The following is a 20,327-nucleotide window of genomic DNA, read 5'->3' as shown; positions in this document are numbered from 1 at the left end:
TTGCCATTTAAGAAAATCAACGATGACGTCATATCTCTAAATTGGGACATCCTGTACACATTACTATTGTATGTAAAAAATTTCGATTTGAAATACTAATCGACAGGTCTGAGCATTCAAAAAACAATTAGTATTTGAACTATTGAATTTATTCCAAAGACTCTTGTTTTTCATAACTTTGTAATTTTTTGTTATCTTGTAAATGGTAGGAATGAAAAATTTGATATTTTGCAGTTATGTATAACTTTACATACTCTATCAAAATAGCTACCAAAATGACAGTGTTGCCATTTAAGAAAATCAACGATGACGTCATATCTCTAAATTGGGGCACCCTGTATACATTATTGTATGTAAAAAATTTCGATTTGAAATACTAATCGACAGGTCTGAGCATTTTTCAAAAAACAACTAGTATTTGAACTACTGAATTTATTCCAAACTAGAGACTAACTCTGTATATCATAATGAAGAAATCCATTTAACAGCAGACTGATATAATCATGGTAGAAACAGAGAAAATTAAATTGTGTTGTAAAATGGGAAGTCATTTATATATTTATCTTCACTAAGATTATTTTAAATTTTGAAAAAATTTATTCAGAAATAATAGTTATTTATGAATGGAAATACGCATATACATATTATACTCCTCTAAAGAGTGATATAGTTTTTCCATTATATCTTTTCACAAAAGTCATGATTTATTTGCAAACAAGTTAAATCAAAACATTAAGTGAAACGTTCGTCGATATATGTAATATCATTGATATGTACTGTCAAAGGTATAGTTACGAACTGTCATGTCGCCGTTACGAATTGACGGCGTTACGGATTTCCGTTGCCATTTGTGGGGTTACGAACTGTCGCGTTACGAGATGTCACGGAACCAAATTTGCAAATATTAAGACACTTTAAAAACATATACACAAATTAATTCATTAAATTCAAATGAGCCAGAAAAAAGCAGACCTGTATATTTATCTGATAAAACTGATTTATAGACAAGGTGAAAACGGCGGGTTCGTTGGGAAAAATATTCTCATGAGATTTTTTTGCATAATCACATTCGTGAGACATCCCAGAATAAGGTTCAAGAAGTCGCCCACATGAAAAGTGCTCCAAATTTTTTTTAACAATTTTTTTAATCAAATTGTAAAAATCAATATTTTTGGCTCGGACAAATTTTTTTTTAGATTTTTTGGATCATTCTGGACAAAAAAGGTCTGCCATAATTTTTCTCTGAAGTTGATAGTTTTTGAGTTATAAGCAATTTAAAATTTGAAAAACGCGAAAATGGTCATTTTTAAGACTTAATAACTCAGTTAAAATTATTATTATGAAAGTCAGAAAGTGACTAAGTCAAGGCCAAAACCCCCCCTACATGATCCTGAAGAAATTTGTGTCATTAATTTATTACTAAGCTGTTATTTTTAATTAATAACAATGAGCGGTTAGATCGTATTGACACGGCTGTAAATGTGAGTGCGAGTAAGATTCACAATTGGACTACCGGAATGGCATCTCCCTCGCACTCAGCATTTACGGCCGCTTAACACTTGCATGGCGCTCATTATTATTACTTAAAAATAACAGCTCAGTAATAAAATAATGACAAAAATTTCTTCAGGATCTTGTAGAGCCGACTTTAAACTTTTATCTAGTCACTTTCTGACTTTCATAATAATAACTTTTAACCGAGTTATTAACCCCTTCGGTACGGTGATGCACCCGTGTGCATCATGCTTGACTGTCCGCTCAGTACGGTGATGCACACGGGTGCATCATGATTTTTCGTTCGCCATATACCACCATGTATACCGCCACCATCTGCATCATATTTCAGGTATTTTTGTTCCGTCCGAATTACCTTATTTAAATCTAGAAGTGGGGAAACCACGCCCAAAAGTGGGTGATGTCCAGAAGGAGATTAGATTTAGTTAATTTGATTGGTAATAAGGTTGTTTGGATGTTTGACTGATGGGATTGTGTGGGAGGTGAAGTTACTGTGCTGCTGTTTACATTTTACCTTACTATCCCTTGCAAGATAATTCGGATGGAATTTCCCAGATTAGGAGACTGGGACGATATCAAGCACAAAATAATCTGGGGAATTCCATCCGAATTATCTTGTTTATCTTTTTTAATAATTTTTGTTTAAAATGGTATTTTATGGATAAAATTTAATTTATCTCACATACTATGTAGAATAATAAATTTAATAAAAATAGTTTTATTTCTAAAATTAGTGTTATTATTACATTAGCTTTAATTAGTTGTAGTGTGATACTGTATTTTAACCGACCGCGCGAAGTCGCTCGGTAAGCGCTCGAATCCGTATATAGGAGCCGACTTGCCAAATGATGATCCGGCACGAAGGGGTTAAGCTTTGAAAATCGCCATTTTTCGTTTTTTTTTCCAATTTTAAATTGCTTATAACCCGAAAACGATCAACTTTACAGAAAAATTATAAGAGACATTTTTTGTTCAGAATGGTCCAAAAAAACATAAAAAAAATTGTCCAGGCCAAAAATATCAATTTTGCAATTTGATTAAAAAAAATTGTTAAAAAAAATTGGACCACTTTTCACGTGGGCGACTTCTTGAACCTTATTCTGGGATGTCTCACGAATGTGATTATGCAAAAAAATCTCATGGGATTTTTTTCCCAAAGAACCCGCCGTTTTCGCCTTGTCTATTAGGACTATTTCATACTTTTATCAAAAAAGAAAAGGTCTTGCAACTGCATGTACAGAGTAGTTATCATTAACTATGAAATATGGTACGTACCTTTGACGGTGAGGTTGGATTCGATCCCTCCTTCTTCACCTGTTCCAGCAACGCCCGCGCCCTTTCTCTTTGCTCCGAATGTCTCATAAGAATTTGCTGCAGACGCGTGAAAAAACTTTTAATTGCAAACCAAACCTTCACAATCAAATGTACAAAACACAATTAAAAAATGTACTTAAAACATTAGAAACGCCCTCCGGAAAATGAAGCAATGCAAAAAAGTGACAAAGTATGAATCGAACTGGATCAAACGTGTGTTAAATAAGGATAATGTGGTACTTTTTCCAATGTAAGAACCCTAGGGAATCCTGGAGATAGAAAATATGAAATAGAAATTAAAGATAATTATTCTAGTTGCGAGAACAAGTTATCGCAGAGTATGAGAAAAGAACCTATTTTCTACGATCAATTTGTACATATGCACAAGCGTAACTATAGAGAAGGGGTTAAAGTAAGGTTAATTAAAAAACCTATACGGAGATATTTATGGAGAATATGATTTTGGGAAAGGAAATAAAGCTTATGACATGTTTTTTTAGCATTTGCATTAAGAGATGAGAAATCCAAATCGAAAATTGGAGAACCTTCACATGGTAAAAAATTCGTGGGTAAGAGGAATAATTCGCGAAAAAAAAAGAAATAAAAATTGGTCGCCAATTCTTAGACAATCTGTCGATTGTGCTTGAATCATAGTGCTCAATTTTCTATAAAAAGTTTGGTAAGTGTGAGCTTCCGTCCGCCAAAGGTAAGTCATGGTAAATTGGATTTATACTAGTATCCTTTCTGTTTCTTAATGGCTCGCCGTTAAGTATTCATGGATTATGCCAACATAGCATTAAGACTCATTTCTGTGTCTTTTGTTTAGTATCACGGTGCTACGAATAATTCGTGTATTAAGCCACAAAGCCTATCTTCTTTTCTCTTGAAATCGCCGTTGATAAATACTCGTATTTTATACAACCAAGCGATAAACTTCCTGATACATTAGTCACTTTATATGTCTGTTTTCTTACAGCCCCTTTAAGATTTTCGTACCTGGATATTTCTACTCAAAGAATCTCTTCCCTTGTCACGACTAGATGTGTTAATGCATTTAATAGTTTCTTTTAATAATTTTAATACATCTCCCAACTTAACGTAATCAAAGACTTTCATCAAATCTAGAATTATATGTAGGCAGGTGTGTAAACGCCCCTACAAGAGCACTTGGCTGATGGCCACCTACAGGCTTATCTGCTTTGGGCAGTGGTTAGGAGTGGCCGGTCGCACGGGTAACTGTGAGATTTTGAGGCAGACCGCGGAGTATTATCCTATGCTTGCCATGCTGCAGGACAGCATGGCAATTCACTTTAACTTCACATCTTTCTTCATGGTTCACATTCCTAGTCGTGATGAGTGGATAGAACTAAAACCAAGACTGCTTCGTCGGAGTTATTGTACCGAGTGTCCCAATAAGAATGGCTCTCGGCCATATCTCAGGAACTGTTTATAGTACAGCTTTGAGAAAAAAAATTATATAACAAAAGTTGCCTCGGGAAAACCTGGAAATTATTTTCATAATTGTGGGTCTACCGCTAGAGGGCGTAATCGAATATCAAAAATAAAAAAATCTAAATTTTACAAAATTTTCCTAATAAAGGGGCACCAGAAATTCGATCATCGTATTATTCATAAAATTATGCGCATATTTGATTTCACAAGTTTAGGTCTACCTTTCCAAATAAGAGGTAGGGGTGAGTGGGAACCTTATTATGAAAAAATGGCTGTAAGTCCGGTTCTGCTAAATCGAATTTTGCAAACTTGGCCTTGTTGAAAACAGATCTTTTTGGTCAATGTAATAGTTTTAATTTCGAACCAGCCTAATAAGTAATATGCCAGCTAGAAGGCGTTATTTAATTTTTTTCAGAAATCTAGTTTTTTTTGGAAAATATTAAATACAAGTATGCATTTTTATAGATAGCGAAAACCACATGTATACCTTTTTTCTATCTCGAGATATCTTAAGAAACGTGTAAATTAAACATAACTGTTATGTCACCTTTAAATTAAGTTAAGGAAAAGTAGTATGGCTATGGAAAAAACAAAGAAACATTTTCCAGATGTTAACGTATATAAATATAATTAATTAAAACAACAATAAGACAAACAACACTATAAAGTATAACAAAGAAATAAACACAACTACTTAGTGACGACCTAAATGTTCGAATTGTTGCCCATCATTTTCGATGCAAGAATTTACTACACTACTTGAGAAAACATGGTCCAGAGAATAAGAAACGCCATTCAAAGCATTGATTCAGAGCAGAAATTGATACTGCTGTTCAATCTACTATTGAAAGAATAAATGCTGGCATCGAAAATGATGGGCAACAATTTGAACATTTAGATCGTTACTAAATAGTTGTTTTTATTTCTTTATTATATTTTATAGTGTTGTTTGTCTTATTGTTGCTTTAATTAATTGGGCGTTTCAACGCTTCTTATCTGTTTCGAGCCTCTGCCATAATGTCGTATAATTCGTGTATAATATTAATATACGACATATGACAGAGGCTCCAAACAAATGAGAAGCGTTGAAAAGCCCTATTATATACGTTGACATCTAGGAGATGTTTCTTTGTTTTTTCCATAGCACACTACTTTTCCTTAATTTCATTTACCGGTGACAGTAACAGTTATGTTTTTAAATTTACACGTTTCGTAAGATATCTCGAGATAGAAAAAAGGTATCGACATGCGGTTTTCGCTATTCTGTTGCTAATTTGGTCTAATTTTGTAATATAGGACTAAAAATGCATACTTGTATTTAAAATTTTTCAAAGAAAACTATATTTCTGAAAAAAATTAAATAACGCCTCCTAGCTGGCATATTACTACTTACTAGGGTGGTTCGAATTTATAACTCTTACATTGACAAAAAAGATCTGTTTTGAACAAGACCAAGTTTTTAAAATTCGATTTAGCAGAACCGGACTTACAGCCATTTTTTCATAACAAGGTTCCCACTTACCCCTACCTCTTATTTGCAAAGGTAGACTTAAACTTGTGAATTCAAATATGCGCAGAATTTTAAGAAGAATACGATGATCGAATTTCCAGTGCCCCTTTATTAGGAAAATTTTATAAAAATTAGATTTTTTAATTTTTAATATTCAATTACGCCCTCTAGCGGTACACCCACAATTATTAAAATAATATCCAGACTTTTCCCGAGGCAACTTTGTTATAAATTTTTTTTTCTCAAAGCTGTACTATAAACGGTTTCTGAGTTATGGTCGAGAGCCGTTCTTATTGGGACACCCGATACAAATCGGTTCAGGCTAGACGAGCGGTCAGGCGCTTGAGTATGCGTAGTCGAACTTTTATTGACCCACTCTCAGTTTCTATGCATCAGTCTTTCGCGATTGCACTCTTCTTCTTCTTCTTCTTCTACGGCACTACAGCCCAAATTGAGCTTGGCCTCCTTTATTTTTGCCCCCACCCTTTTTTGTCTGTGGCTTCTCCATACACGGACTACTAAAAGGGCTTGTGCGTCGTTACTTACTGTGTCTTCCCAGCGCTTTCTTGGCTTTCCAACCGGTCTCTTTGGTGTTTTCTTATAAAGTTGATAAAGCTCGTTGTTGCATCGAATTCTGAAGATTCCCTTTTCCCTCACTAGTATTCTCCTCAGTACTTTCCATTCGAATGTGTCGAGTTTGTTTTTGGATGTTTCTTCCATATGCTTCACTGTCATAGCATGCTACTGGTCGAATTAAGGTTTTATAGATTCTCATTTTTGTATTTCGGTGGACACTTTTAGACCGAAATATATGGGAGAGGGCAAAATAAGCTCTGTTTGCCTGCGTTATTCTCTTCCGTATTTCTCCATCTTCTGATCCGTCGGCATATATTTCTACTCCCAGGTATGTAAACTTTCCAACCGTTTCAATGTCATCTTCATGTATAATGTTTTGTGGGACTATATTTCTTCTTGTCTGTTTAATTTTTTTTTGTTTTTTTTGTGTTAATTTCCAAACCTAGCCTTTTCGATTGCGTTTTTAACTCTGCGTATGCTTCTTGTGCTCCTGTTGATGTTCTACTCATAATATTAATATCATCGGCATAAGCGGCTAGTTGAACCGTTCTGTCGGTCAGTAGGTTTACTCGTCCAGTTTGCATTTGCCTAACCACATACTGCAGTGCCAGGTTAAGCAATGTTGGGGCCAGCCCATCTCCCTGGTTCAGTCCCTGCGAGATTTTGAAAAAGTATGTCCGGTGATTTTACTCTGTGCTCAGGATTTAATTGATAGAGCTTACCTTGGCCAGACCATTTCTATCTGCTGACAGTTAGGTAGCACTAAAGGCCCTAGAAGAATCCAGAGTTAGCTCCAAGCTAGTTCTAAAATGCAAAAAAGCTGCCGCTAGGTTGATCAGCAGTTGATCAACAAGTTCAACTTGTAGGACTTGAATGAAAGGGCCAAAAATGTAGGAGATAAAAAATTCATTAGGATTTTTAAAATGATTATGTCACAGGAAGTAGAAGAGGAGAAATAGGTTTATAAAATTAAGGCCAAAATGAATGTATCATTTAAAATAATCCATTACAGCTTTATGGTAAAAGATACATCCAGTGAGGGTTGATGGATGAACTAAGTAGTTTTTGAAGCTAAACACAACAGATATGGAAGTTAAGCATTTGAATACTAGCTACAAGGAATTTGATTAGAATAAAAGCAAATAAAAACATGCAAGAAAATAAAAATATATAAGAGCTATAATATACTTACAGGATTCGGTTTTGGCAAGTCCGAAAATATATCATCTTGTTTCTCACTATCTTTGTTTTCCTTACTATCACTTACATCTAATTTATGATTAATATCACCACTCATTTCTGTACGCTTGTTATCTGCAATATTGTTATCAGCTGGAGGGCTTTCCTCATCATCCGAACCGAACGGATCTGTTAATTCCCTTCTGGTCATAAGTATTGGCTTCTTTATTTCTTGCTTCTTCTCTTCTTTCTTTGTAGTTTCCTGTTTATCTTTACCCGGAGAAGGAATTACCTACATACCAAAATATAAATCATGATCAATTTTAACTACAAAAATCAGAGTAATTATTAAAGTTCATTTTCATTTTATCTGGAGATTGTGAATTTAATTTCAATATAATAATTAAACATTGTAGGCAATCTGATGGAAAAAGTGAAAAAAGTATAATAATAATGATGATTTATCTAGAGGCATCAAGACTATACTGTAGAGATGAAAACACGGGAGGAATTCATATATCAATATCATTCGTATCCATATCAGAATTAAGAAAATTGTTACCTAGTAAAAGCTTGCTTATATATATCTTAGTTTGCTTAAAAGCTTCCTTGTCTTAGTTAATGGTAGGTGCGTGTTCAGGAAACTTTATTACGGTGACAAAGCATGGACATTAAATATAGAAGTCAGTTGAAAAAATTACTTTTCTATGGTGCGACAGTTCCATAAGATTTCCCCACCGCTGTCACCAATGTTACACTGCTTTAAAATCAATTTATTTAAACTCCAACTTACATATTTACAATAATTGACTATAATACAACACAATGACAACTATATACTTCAAAAACTCAGTTACTGTTCTATGAAATGTCAACCTATGTTTATACATTTTCTGACGTTCCAGGCTTCACTGGACATTTCGAGATTTTTCTATATATAGAATATTCTGGAATTTTAATACTCTTTTTTGTCATTAGGGGACTTCTATAGGTTAACAGGAATAGAGGAATTAATTAAACTTTCCTAATATTTTGATTATCAGCAACAAACATTGAAAGGTATTATTTGCAAACAGTTTTATTATGTCTTCCGACCATTCCGTCTGGTTGCGGATGGAGAGTGGTAGTGTGAGTTTTCCGTCTGGTTGCGGATGGAGAGTGGTAGTGAGAGTTTTCTTAATACCCAATATTTTCATTATTTCTTGCCATAATTCTGATTCAAAATTTCGTCCTTTTCGACCCAAAATGTCTTGATACGTCGTGCATTAAAAATGCTTATGCTGCCGTAGTTGTTTCTTGATCAGGAAAATGTGCAATTTCAGGCCATTTTGAAAAATAATCCATTGCGATCATTAAGTACTTGCTTTCTCTTTCTGGCACCGGAAGTGGAACGAAACTATCCACTGCAAGTCGTTCAAAAGGTTCTCCGGAAGGATATTGTGCCATTTTCTTGTTTTAGGACCTTTTCTACCGTTACATGTATCGCATTTCTTACACCAATCTTCAACAAAAATCTCAAAATCAAAACAGATGATTTAGTTGCGGAAGAATGGGACACTTTCAAAACAATTGCAGAAGCCGATCCCAAGCAAGGAAAGTAAAATATTCGGGATGTCATAGAAAAATCCTGAAATGTCTAGTGAGATCTGGATCGTCAAAATACAGTTGTAACCGAGTTTTTGAAGTATATAGATGTCATTGTGTTGTGTAGTTAGGTATTGTAAGTAAACAAGTTGGAGTTATACAATAAATCGATTTAAAAGCAGTATACCATTGGTGACAGTGATGAGAACTCTCATAGAACTCTCGTAACAATATAAAAACATTTAAGTGATAAACGACAAAAGGCTATAGCGGGATAAGATGGTCAAAAATGCCCCCGCACCGATCAGCCCAGCTACTTATGTTTTCGATAAAGGATATAAAATTATGCCCTCGTGCAACTTTTTAGCTTCCCAGAGGTTCTAAAACCTCTTAAATCGAGAAAAGAAGAATTTTTAGGTTTTATTTTTTTGTGAGCGCAATTTTAATTTAAAAAATCTGAAAAAATTCAAGAGGATGTATATTTTGAATACAAAACAGCCTGATTTTTTTCAGATTTTTGTAATAAAAAATGAGCCCAGAAAATTTTTTTTGAAATTTTCAAAAAAATTTTAGGTTATGTAAATATGATTTGGCCAACTTTTAAATAGCATTTTTCTGTGTGCTTTTTGTCGTTCTTTTGAATAGCAGAGGCAGAATTTTTAATATCTGAGCGGAAAGAACGAAAAAATTGAACAAACCGTTTTTGGCTGTTTCGAGATGCATCTCGGGACAGCCAATTTTAGGATTTAGGATCCTGACTACAACAACTGAAAAAACACTAAAAGTGTGAATTTTGTCATAAAATTTGGTATGTGGGCTTATACTAATATTTGGAACAGCTTTTCCAAATAACTTTTTTCGATATCTCTAACGCGAAGCAAATCGAACCGCATATCGAAAATTCACCCTGTTTGTAGATTCGCAGTAGACCGAGTTTAAAATTTAAATTTCAGTTGACAATTTTAAAAATTGTGAACCATCAACCTGTATGACTGTGCCAAATTTCAAATCTGTATATATTTTGATAGCCGAAATATAGGGGTGTCTTCATCTTAAATGCGACACACTGTATGTTATCAATTTGATAATTTATTGCAACTAATATAGTCATATTTTTTATACCTAGATTCAAAATATACATTCGAAATACTGACTAATTCACTAATTTTATCATAAAAAGTTCAAATTGATTGCATTGAAGTATTGAACCAATTAATGCGTATTAATATAATATTATTATAGTAATTATAATATGCAGAGTGAGTTTTATGTATAGAAACCCTCAATTATCTCGGAAACGTCTTGCACGATTTTTATAGGTTTTGGTGGGTAGGAGTTTTCTAATGCAGCCGATATTATAGTGATAATTACATTGTTGTCAGATCTTCCGTTTTTCTGGAAATGTAATGAACTTTCTTATTTCAAATACAACACCCTGTATGTCTTTTACGTTTTGAAGTCCTTAAGAAATACTGATTATTTTTCATGTTATATTCTCTATACCTAAATGCCATAGTTTCGGAGTTATTGCTACATGTATTTAAAAAAAATTTAAACAAATTATAAAAATCAATTTTTTCGGCTTGTGTAGACATTATTTTACATTCTTCAGATCATTGGGAAGAAATAAGGTCTTTTGTAATTTTTCTCTAAAGGTAATGGTTTTCGAGCTCTAAACAATTTAAAACTGAAAAAAATCGAATACTGACGATTTTCATGGTAAACACAAATAAAAAATATTATTTTTGAAACAGCTGAATACCCAAATTCAAGCTAAGCCCTTCTTCTAGGCGCACGCTATAAACTTTTTTGGCCCGTTTTATTCAAAAATATTGCTTTTTAATAATTGTTAGTGAAGCGCATATGAGAGGGCGGGCGATCGGGCTGCATTAACAACTAAAAAACAATATTTTAGAATGAAATAAGCTTAAATTACTTATTGGTAACTGATAAAATCAGGCTTGAACTTGAATTTGTATACTGGGTAGTAACAAAAATAATATTTTTGATTTGTGTTTTTAAACCTTGAAAATCGTCATTATTCGATTTTTTTTTTCAGTTTTAAATTGTTTATACATAACTCGAAAACGATTAACTTTAGAGAAAAATTACAAACGAACTTTTTTGTTCCCAATGGTCCAAAGAACATAAAATAATGTCTACCCGGGACGAAAAAATTGATTTTTATAATTTGTTTAAATTTTTTTTAAATAAATGTAGCAGTAACTCCGAAATTATGGCCTTTAGGTATGGGGAATATAACATTAAAAATAATTAGTATTTTTTAAGGACTTCAAAACGCCAAAAATATAGGGGGTATTCCAGTTGAAGTAAAAAATTTAATTAGATTTTTAGAAAAACGGAAGATCTGACAACAATGTAATTATCACTATACTATCGGCCGCATTAGAAAACCCCTACCCACCAAAAGTTATAAAAATCGTGCAAACCGTTTTCGAGATAATTGAGAGTTTCCGTACATAAACCTCACTCTGTATATTATATTATTATTACACATTAATTGGTGCAATCAATTTGAACTTTTTATGATAAAATTGTGAATTAGTCCGTATTTTAAATGTATATTTTGAATCTGGGTATAAAAAATACGACTATATCAGTTGCAATAAATTATCAAATTGATAATATGTATGTATATCCACAAACAGGGTGAATTTTCGATATGCGATTCGATTTGCTTCGCGTTAGAGAATATCGAAAAAAGATATTTGGAAAAGCTGTTCCAAATATTATTATAAGCCCACATACCAAATTTTATGACAAAATTCACACTTTTAGCGTTTTTCTGTTGTTCTAGTCAGGATCCCAAATCCTAAAATTGGCTGTCCCGAGATGCATCTCGAGACAGCCAAAAACGGTTTTTTAAATTTTTTCGTTCTTTCCGCTCAGATATTAAAAATTCTGCCTCTGCCAATCAAAAGAACGACAAAAAGCACACAAAAAAATGCTATTTAGAAGTTGGCCAAATCATATTTACATAACCTAAAAATTTTTTGAAAATTTCAAAAATTTTTCCTGGGCTCATTTTTTATTACAAAAATCTGAAAAAAAAACAGGCTGTTTTGTATTCAAAATATACATCTTCTTGAATTTTTTCAGATTTTTTAAATTAAAATTGCGCTCACAAAAAAATAAAACCTAAAAATTCTTTTTTTCTCGATTTAAGAGGTTTTAGGACCTCTGGGAAGCTAAAAATTTGCATGAGGGCATAATTTTATATCCTTTATCGAAAACATAAGTAGCTGGGCTGATCGGTCCGGGGGCATTTTTGACCATCTTATCCCGCTATAGCCTTTTATAATGATGCATTTAAACCCACATTTTGTTATTGTCTGTTTTTTTTTACAAAGTTAAACATGTCATTTTCTGTGTAAATTTATTATATTTTAAGATTTTGTTTATTCCATGATTTTGTTTTTGTGGCGAAGAGTAAACTTTGTATTATTTCAACCTTATTTAAAATTTGTTTGCTTCTTTGTGCTACCTTATGCTTTGTTTAAGTGGAACTGTAGACTTTTTTAACAGTTATTTTAACTTTTTTTGTGCTTTTTCATCCGGACGATACTAACCACACAATGATAAAGTCAATATTTATATACGAACCTTATTTATTATATTTTTGACATCTTTCACAATGGTCGGTGACTTCTCCTTGGGCTCCTTCGCAGGTTCCGGTTCATTAGTTATTTTAAGAGGTAACCTAAGTTTCGAGGCATCTCCTTTCGGCTCGTTTCTATTGGCAAGATTCATTTCTATCTCTGTTTGATTGTCTTGTTTTTTGTTTTGTTTGGATTTCCGTAAATTCATGATTTCTTGACCGAATACCTGTTTGGTAATATCCGTATCTTTGTCCGTATTGAATTTTCCTATGACGTAGTTGGTTTCTTCTGCAGTTTTGCCGATCTGCTGGACTTCGAGCTGGTGACCGGTGAAGTGCGCTCGAAGTTGGTGGAGGTAGGTCATCACTGCCAACTTATCAGGCACTAAAAAATATGGTTTAATTACCAAACATGTCTAAACAGTCTAAGAACTACGTAAATAAAAAAGGCAAAAATAGATTTCCACAAAGGATGTCACATGTCTTGGACCTACACTTAAAAAAAGAATGTGTGTGTACTTTGTACGCACGTAAGAAGTTATACTTCTATTATATAATTTTAACGAAGTAATTGTATTCTATTTAAATATTAAACTAACTTTCTTATCTACCACTGTCAAAAATTTTTTATTAAAACAACTAAAAAAAAATGAATCGTAGAGGATTGGAACCCGGGACGTTTCGAACTCTGACCGAACGCACAACAACTAGACCACCGAGGTCATGTGATTGACACGTACGTTTCGGATATAATTATGAGTGCAGCTGATCTCACTACTACCAACTTTGTTAAATTTCGAAACAGTAATTTCACTTTTATTTAATAATGGTAAGGTAAACAATCCTCATTTTTTAATATGTCATTCCTTACAAAAATACCTTTAATTTAAGCACAAATAATTAAAAATCGTAAATTTGGCTCAAAAGTTATTAACTTTTTAAGAATTCCCATAAGAGCCCATGTTAAAACTTAACTTTGACCCTTAATAGTAATTAAACGGCACGGTAAAACATTTTTTAAAAAATCAAGTCGTAGTTTTTTGAAGTAAACTATAACATACTAAAATTTCATGCAAATCCTTAATTCTTTGCCGAAGGTGTAGAACGTCATTAAACTTGTAATATTTTGAAAATTGATCAAATTATTTTAATTTTGAATTGAAATGATTTAAGTGCACTTTACATCAACAATAAATTGAACAAGAAATTGACAAAGTTATTCAAGGCCAAATTTGACGAGTACAAAATGTATGGTTTGTAAAAGAAAATGAAGGAATTTGATGAAATAGAACAATTGGATATGTTTTATTTTGTCAAATTTCTTTATTTTCTTTTTATTCACGGCAAAATTGGATCTAGAATTGTGTTTTGTATAAGCCACATTTGACCTTGAATAACTTGTTGTCAATTTCTTGTTCAATTATTGTTAAAGTGGACTTTAGAATTGAAAAAAAATACAATAAAACATATAGTAAGAAAACAATATATTAGGTGAATATTGATGGTAATCAAATTATATAAATAAAAGTATTACATTATTACATACTATGTATTTTGGCAGATCAAACAGGTAGGTTTATACCTATGATACATTAACAATTATTACGTACCTGTTGCTTTTAAAAACTATTTAAAAGTCACTACAATATTATAAACTGTTTTGTTTCTGTCCTCACAACAATAAAACTAATATATTATACATTTGTTTACCTTTACCTCTTCCTCCAAACCACAGCTGTCCTACAGCTGCCATATTGGATAATTTTTGACATGTCATTTGAACATCCAATCAGAACAAAGTTATAATGCGCGTATGCGCCTGGGTGATGCGTATGCGCCTGGTTTTAACATATAAAAATTCACCCTCATGGCGCGTAAAGAAGTATAACTTCAAAAAAAATCATGATTACCTTCCTCATGAGACTTCGTTTATTCCGTTATTCATGTCGAGTCGGACAACTTTTCTAATCCGGAAAATTTTCAGAATGGGAGCGAAGAGATAATGCATTAAACCGTCAACTTTGGAGTGTCCAACAACTGGAGTACCCTTAAAAATTTGTCAGACAGTAATACCAGTAAATTGTAAGTACTTTTATCAAACACTCCTGCAAAAATCAGCTGTGAATAAGGTATACATTTTATGACTCTTTATGATTCTCCCCCAAAACAGAGCACAATTATGGAGTCATAAAATTTACACTCTCACAGCTAATTTTTGCAGGATTGTTTGAAAAAAATACTTACAATTTACTGGTAATATCGTCAGATATATTTTAACCCTTTCGAGGCGGGTAACGTCAATAATAGACGTTTTATTTAACATAATTTGGCGACAGCCCTGTAGCGGTTATTAAGCGTTTTTTTTCTCGAAGGCGATCCAGTTACATTTACACTCAAATCAGCAATGTTTATATTAGATATTTGATATCTATGGTAAGATAATATTTTATGTGAGCTCCACACTCTCGCCGAAGTCGATCGAGGTTCAACAAGTACGAGAGTGTAGACGGCCACCTTGTGCAACTTTGCCTCACTTCGTTTTACTTCCATTCTCTGTCGGTCTGGCGCGTCCGAGTCAAAGGGATCTTTGTCGGTATCGCACTTCCTCGCGAAGTAGAACGAGTGTGTACAGAGGTACTTCGGATAACTTTGGCGCAGTAACTTCGCCAAAGTTGACCGAAGTCCGAAGTACCTTCTCTACACACTCGTTCGAAGTGAGATACCGACAAATAGCAGTGCGATACCGACAAAGATCCCTTTGACCAGACCGACAGAGAATGGAAGTAGAACGAAGTGAGGCAAAGTTACACAAGGTGGCCGTCTACACTCTCGTACTTATTATTATTATTATTATTATACATAAGCAAGGGCAGAGGGACAAGTCCCTATTATGCCCAAAAACAAAGAAATTACATAACTAACCTACTAGTAGATACAATATAAAACAAAAAAAAAGATATAATTTTTGTTTACATAAAAAAAATAAAATAGTTCAGCTATAATAAGAAACGGTCAAGTCTGTTTTTAAACGTGTTAGTAGAGGGGGCCGTGACAATGTTATCACTAAGGTTATTCCAACTCTCGAACACTCTATTTGGTAGGAAGTTCTGCCTTGATCTCGTAGAAAAGTTCTCTTTTTTAAGTTTGAACTGGTGACCTCTGAGGCGTTCATCTTGGTTTATAGTAAAGATTTCGTCGAGATTTCCGAAACTGAATTTTAATATTTTAAAAGTGGTTATTAAGTCTCCACGTTGTCGACGAAGTTCGAAGGAAGTTAGATTGGCCATACTAAGTCTCTCTGCATAGGAAGGTCTTCTCAGTCCCTATGGAATTCGAGTTGCTTTTCTTTGGACGTTTTCCAACAATGTTTTGTCTCGAACCAAATCAGGATGCCACGTTGGACCAGCGTATTCAAGAATCGGTCTTACGTAAATAGTGTAAAGTTTACAGAATGACTGCATTGAAACTCTCGAAAAACACCTCCGAATAAGATATAGTCTGGAGTTCGCACGTTTACAAATAGAAGTAATGTGGTCGGACCACGTTAGACTGCTGTTTACGATAACACCAAGGTCGTTATACGAGAACACTGAATCTAATGGTCGCCCGTTAACAAAATACGGCACAAGTGGGTTATTTTTACCAATTCTAAGCACTACACATTTTTCCGCGTTTAAGGGTAGTAACCATTGGGAACACCAAGTAAAGATAGAGTCCAAGTCCCTTTGGAGGGTTAACTGGTTTGTCATAGGATTGGCATATATTTTTGTGTCATCAGCATAGAACGATATTTTACTGGAAACATAATAAGGAACATTGCTGGTATAAACCGTAAAAAGCAGAGGTCCGAGGACAGAACCCTGAGGCACTCCACTTTTCACTAACCTGTCCTGTGAGAAAGATTCGCCAACTCTAACTTTGTAATGTCGATCTGTCAGGAAATCATCTATCCAACGAAGTAAAGTACCGCGAACTCCGAAATGTTCTAGCTTATGTAGAAGTCTGCGCTTAGGGACACGGTCAAAGGCTTTAAAGAAGTCTAGATAAACAACGTCGACCGGCTTTGATCTGTTAAGGGATAGCGTCCAGTCGTTAACACAATGTAGGAGATTGGTTAGAGTAGAGCGGCCAGACACAAATCCATGTTGTTGTGTTGGAATGACATGTTCCTGGAGAAGGAATTTAGTCATCTCCTCGGAAATAATGGCTTCCATGACCTTACCAACTACTGACAGCAAGCTAATCGGACGATAATTGTTGGGATCGAGTTTGTTGCCTTTTTTAAAAATAGGGGTGACGGATGCTAATTTCCAACTAGGGGGTAAGGAATTCTGGATAAAAGAAGTCTGCATAATTAACGTTAAAGGTATTGCAAGCGTGTCTGTGCATCTTTTTAACATTTTTGGTGTTAAACCATCTAAACCAGGTGAAGCGACTGTGCGAAGTTTCATTAAATGTTGTTTGACATGATCCACTGTAAATTCGACTTGCTCTAAGGATGCGCCGACACGGTTACACCTAATAGGAGGTAGATTGCCATCATTCGATTCTTTAGTAAAAACCTGTGAAAAGCTAAGGAGAGAGTTTCGGAAGAATCTGTGTCAGAAGAGCATAAAGTCTGATTAGGTTTTTGTAGTAAAGGTATGGGACACTTTAGATGTCAATGAGGATCTTATGTATTTGTAAACTTTTTTAATGTTACCGCTTTCAATAACACTTGTTTCAAAATTACGTCTTAAAGTTTTTAGAAATGTTTGTAAGTTATTTGAAAATCTGCGGTGGTTTTGAAAATCGCTGTAAAGCCCGGTCTGTTTAAATTTCCGCCAGAGATGTCGTTTGTGATTAATTTTTTCTGTTGCCGTTTGATTAATCCACGGTTTAAGATTGTTTTTATAAGTCTTACGGATGGTAGTATTTTTGGAAATTATATTGTTGAACCTCGATCGACTTCGGCGAGAGTGAAGTGCGGGCTTTACATTTGATTATTTACGGTCTTTATAGTCATTACTATTGGAATAATGGTGACAAATGTGACACATTTTTTAGTCCTGGTCTTGGTCAAAAATGACAAATTATGGAAAATAAGATTTGTGTTTAAAAATATCACAACCAAATTTTTAACATATTTTTACCCATTTCAAAAATTGGTAATAGACGAGTCGTTGTTACTGTTTAAAGACAGACTTCATTTTAGACAATATATCCCCTCGAAAAGATGCCGATTTTGATTGAAAATTTTTGAGCTGTATGATTTTGAAACTGCTATTAGTGCTACAACAGACATAGTACTTTTTTTTTTAACATCCCATTTATTTACAATCTGTAATAATGATTACAATAAGTAAATTGTTTAACAATTAAAAGAGACTTGCAGGAGACTGTCCAGTGACAATAACCTATAAAATCATAATTTTAGTACTTAACAAAATTATTTGTGACTAATAAATAAAACCCTATAAATAAAACTCTATAATAAATAAAATATTTTTGAAAATTTAAAATTTAAAATCTTGTTCGTAGATCGCTTGGAGTGTGGCGCTTCTTCTTTGGCAGTCTTCATTTGGAGATCACGATTGATGTGTTCATTGGGCATGTACCACGGTGCATTTGTGATAATGCGCAAGGTTTTCGATTGGAATCTCTCCAGGATGTCGATATTGGATCTCGACGCAGATCCCCACAGTTGGATACCATAGCTCCATATTGGCTTAATCACTGCCTTGTATACTAAAATTTTATTGTACAAACTCAGTTGTGACCTTTTTCCTATCAGCCAGTACATTTTATTGAGTTTCAGACCTAACTGTTTTCTTTTCGTGAATATGTGTTTCTTCCACGTTAATCTGCGGTCCAAGTGCATATCTAGGTATTTTACGTCATCCTTTTGTTGTAGTACTTGATTATTTATTGAGACGGTTGGGCACGTATCTTTTCGATTAGTGAACGTTATATGTACTGACTTGCTTTCGTTTACTTTAATTCGCCATGTTTGTAACCAGATATTTATACTGTCGAGATTTGTCTGGAGTAGTTGCGAGGCGATGTACGGGTTTGAGTGAGCTGCAATGATTGCTGTGTCATCTGCATATGTGGCTGTGATGATGTTTTGGCTTGTAGGAAGATCTGCTGTGTAGAGTAGGTAGAGAACTGGTCCAAGGACACTACCCTGAGGTACTCCAGCGTTGATTGGATATAAGTTAGTGCACTGATCTTTAACTTTTACAAGGAAATGGCGGTCGGAGAGATAGGACTTGAGGATTAGAAAGTAGTTGAGAGGAAGGACTTTTCTTATTTTGTATAGCAAGCCAGTGTGCCAGACTTTATCAAAAGCCTGCGAGACATCCAAAAAGGCTGCAGAGCAGTATTGCTTCTCTTCTAAGGCTTTGTTTATGGAATTGCAGACTCGATGAATTTGCTCGGTGGTAGCATGTTGTTGTCTAAATCCAAACTGGTGGTTGGGTATTAGCTGCTTTTCCACGAGGATTGGCTGTAATCTGTCTAGTAAGAGTTTTTCAAAAACCTTTGACATCACTGAAAGTAGACTGATAGGTCTATAGGACTTAACTTCTTCTACAGGCTTGCCTGGTTTGGGTATTAAGATGATTTGTGCCACTTTCCACAAAAGGGGATAGACATAGTACTTAAGGGACAATTTATTATGATTTAGTGGTAGCGTAGTAAAATATTCTATAACGAAATATGAACATAAAGGGCATTATATTGTATACAGACAATTGGTAGGTACTCAACTCCAAATTTAGTGATAGCGTAGTAAAATATTTTATAACGAAATATGAACATAAAGGGCATTACATTGTATACAGACAATTGGTAGGTACTCAAGTCCAAATTTAGGGAAGTATTTGAAAGATAAAAACATTGGTCTTTGCGGTACGGTGAAACGAAACTGAAAACATTTTCCAAAATTTCCGCAAAAAGTACCGCGTGGAACTTTCGACATGAGAACCAGTGACAATATTTTAGCAATGAGGTGGAAAGACAAACGTGATGTTTACATGCTCTCAACAATTCACGATGACAAACTAAAGCCAGTTTCCAAATCGAAATTTTCTTTCGTTAGAACAATTGACTAGTAGTTTCAAACTAGTAATTTGTGTGCTTGAAAGCCATTAAACACATGCGCATTCTTCTGACAATTTCAAACTGGTTGAAACTGATGCTAGACAAACCTAATAGTGTTAAGTGACTCTAAAAACCACCCGAGTAATGAGTTTGCATTGATTTTTTTCGGAAACCATCGCTGACATGATATTAGTGTCAAGTGACCCCAAAAACTCCCTAGTACTGAGTTTGAATTTATTCTGTATCAAATTTCAATAAAACTCCACAACACGGGGTCCATCCCGCGGACCAGGTGCCTTAGATACTATCGCTGATGTGATGTTCAGCGACCCCAAAAACCCCAAAGAATGAGTTTGCATTTATTTTTATTCAATTTCCATAAAACTCCAGGACTGGAGTGCCATGAGATGTCCCTCGGAAACGATCGCCGTCATGATATGCGTTTTCAGCGAGCCCAAAAACCCCCGGATAGCAAAATTGAACTTATTTTCGTCA

General features: G+C 34.2%; 1 protein-coding gene across 4 annotated transcripts in view; it reads right to left on the bottom strand.

The window, feature by feature from the left end:
• LOC114328872 (EH domain-binding protein 1) overlaps nucleotides 1–20,327 on the bottom strand; it is a 149,309-nt gene that overhangs the window by 9,344 nt on the left and 119,638 nt on the right. For 2 of the 4 annotated variants that reach the window (XM_050655523.1, XM_050655522.1), the window contains 3 exons: nucleotides 12,755–13,134; nucleotides 7,560–7,838; nucleotides 2,791–2,925 (listed from right to left, as the gene is read on the bottom strand). In XM_050655523.1, coding sequence (XP_050511480.1) covers nucleotides 2,791–2,925; nucleotides 7,560–7,838; nucleotides 12,755–13,134 — 794 coding nt within the window. The remainder of the gene's footprint in view (nucleotides 1–2,790; nucleotides 2,926–7,559; nucleotides 7,839–12,754; nucleotides 13,135–20,327) is intronic. The other 2 variants (XM_050655529.1, XM_050655533.1) reach the window with 2 other exon arrangements.

This window comes from Diabrotica virgifera, chromosome 1 (genome assembly GCF_917563875.1).
Source record: "Diabrotica virgifera virgifera chromosome 1, PGI_DIABVI_V3a".
NCBI lineage: Eukaryota > Metazoa > Arthropoda > Insecta > Coleoptera > Chrysomelidae > Diabrotica > Diabrotica virgifera.
The sequence above is the reverse complement of the archived record's forward strand: the minus strand, read 5'-3'. Positions and strand labels throughout refer to the sequence as shown.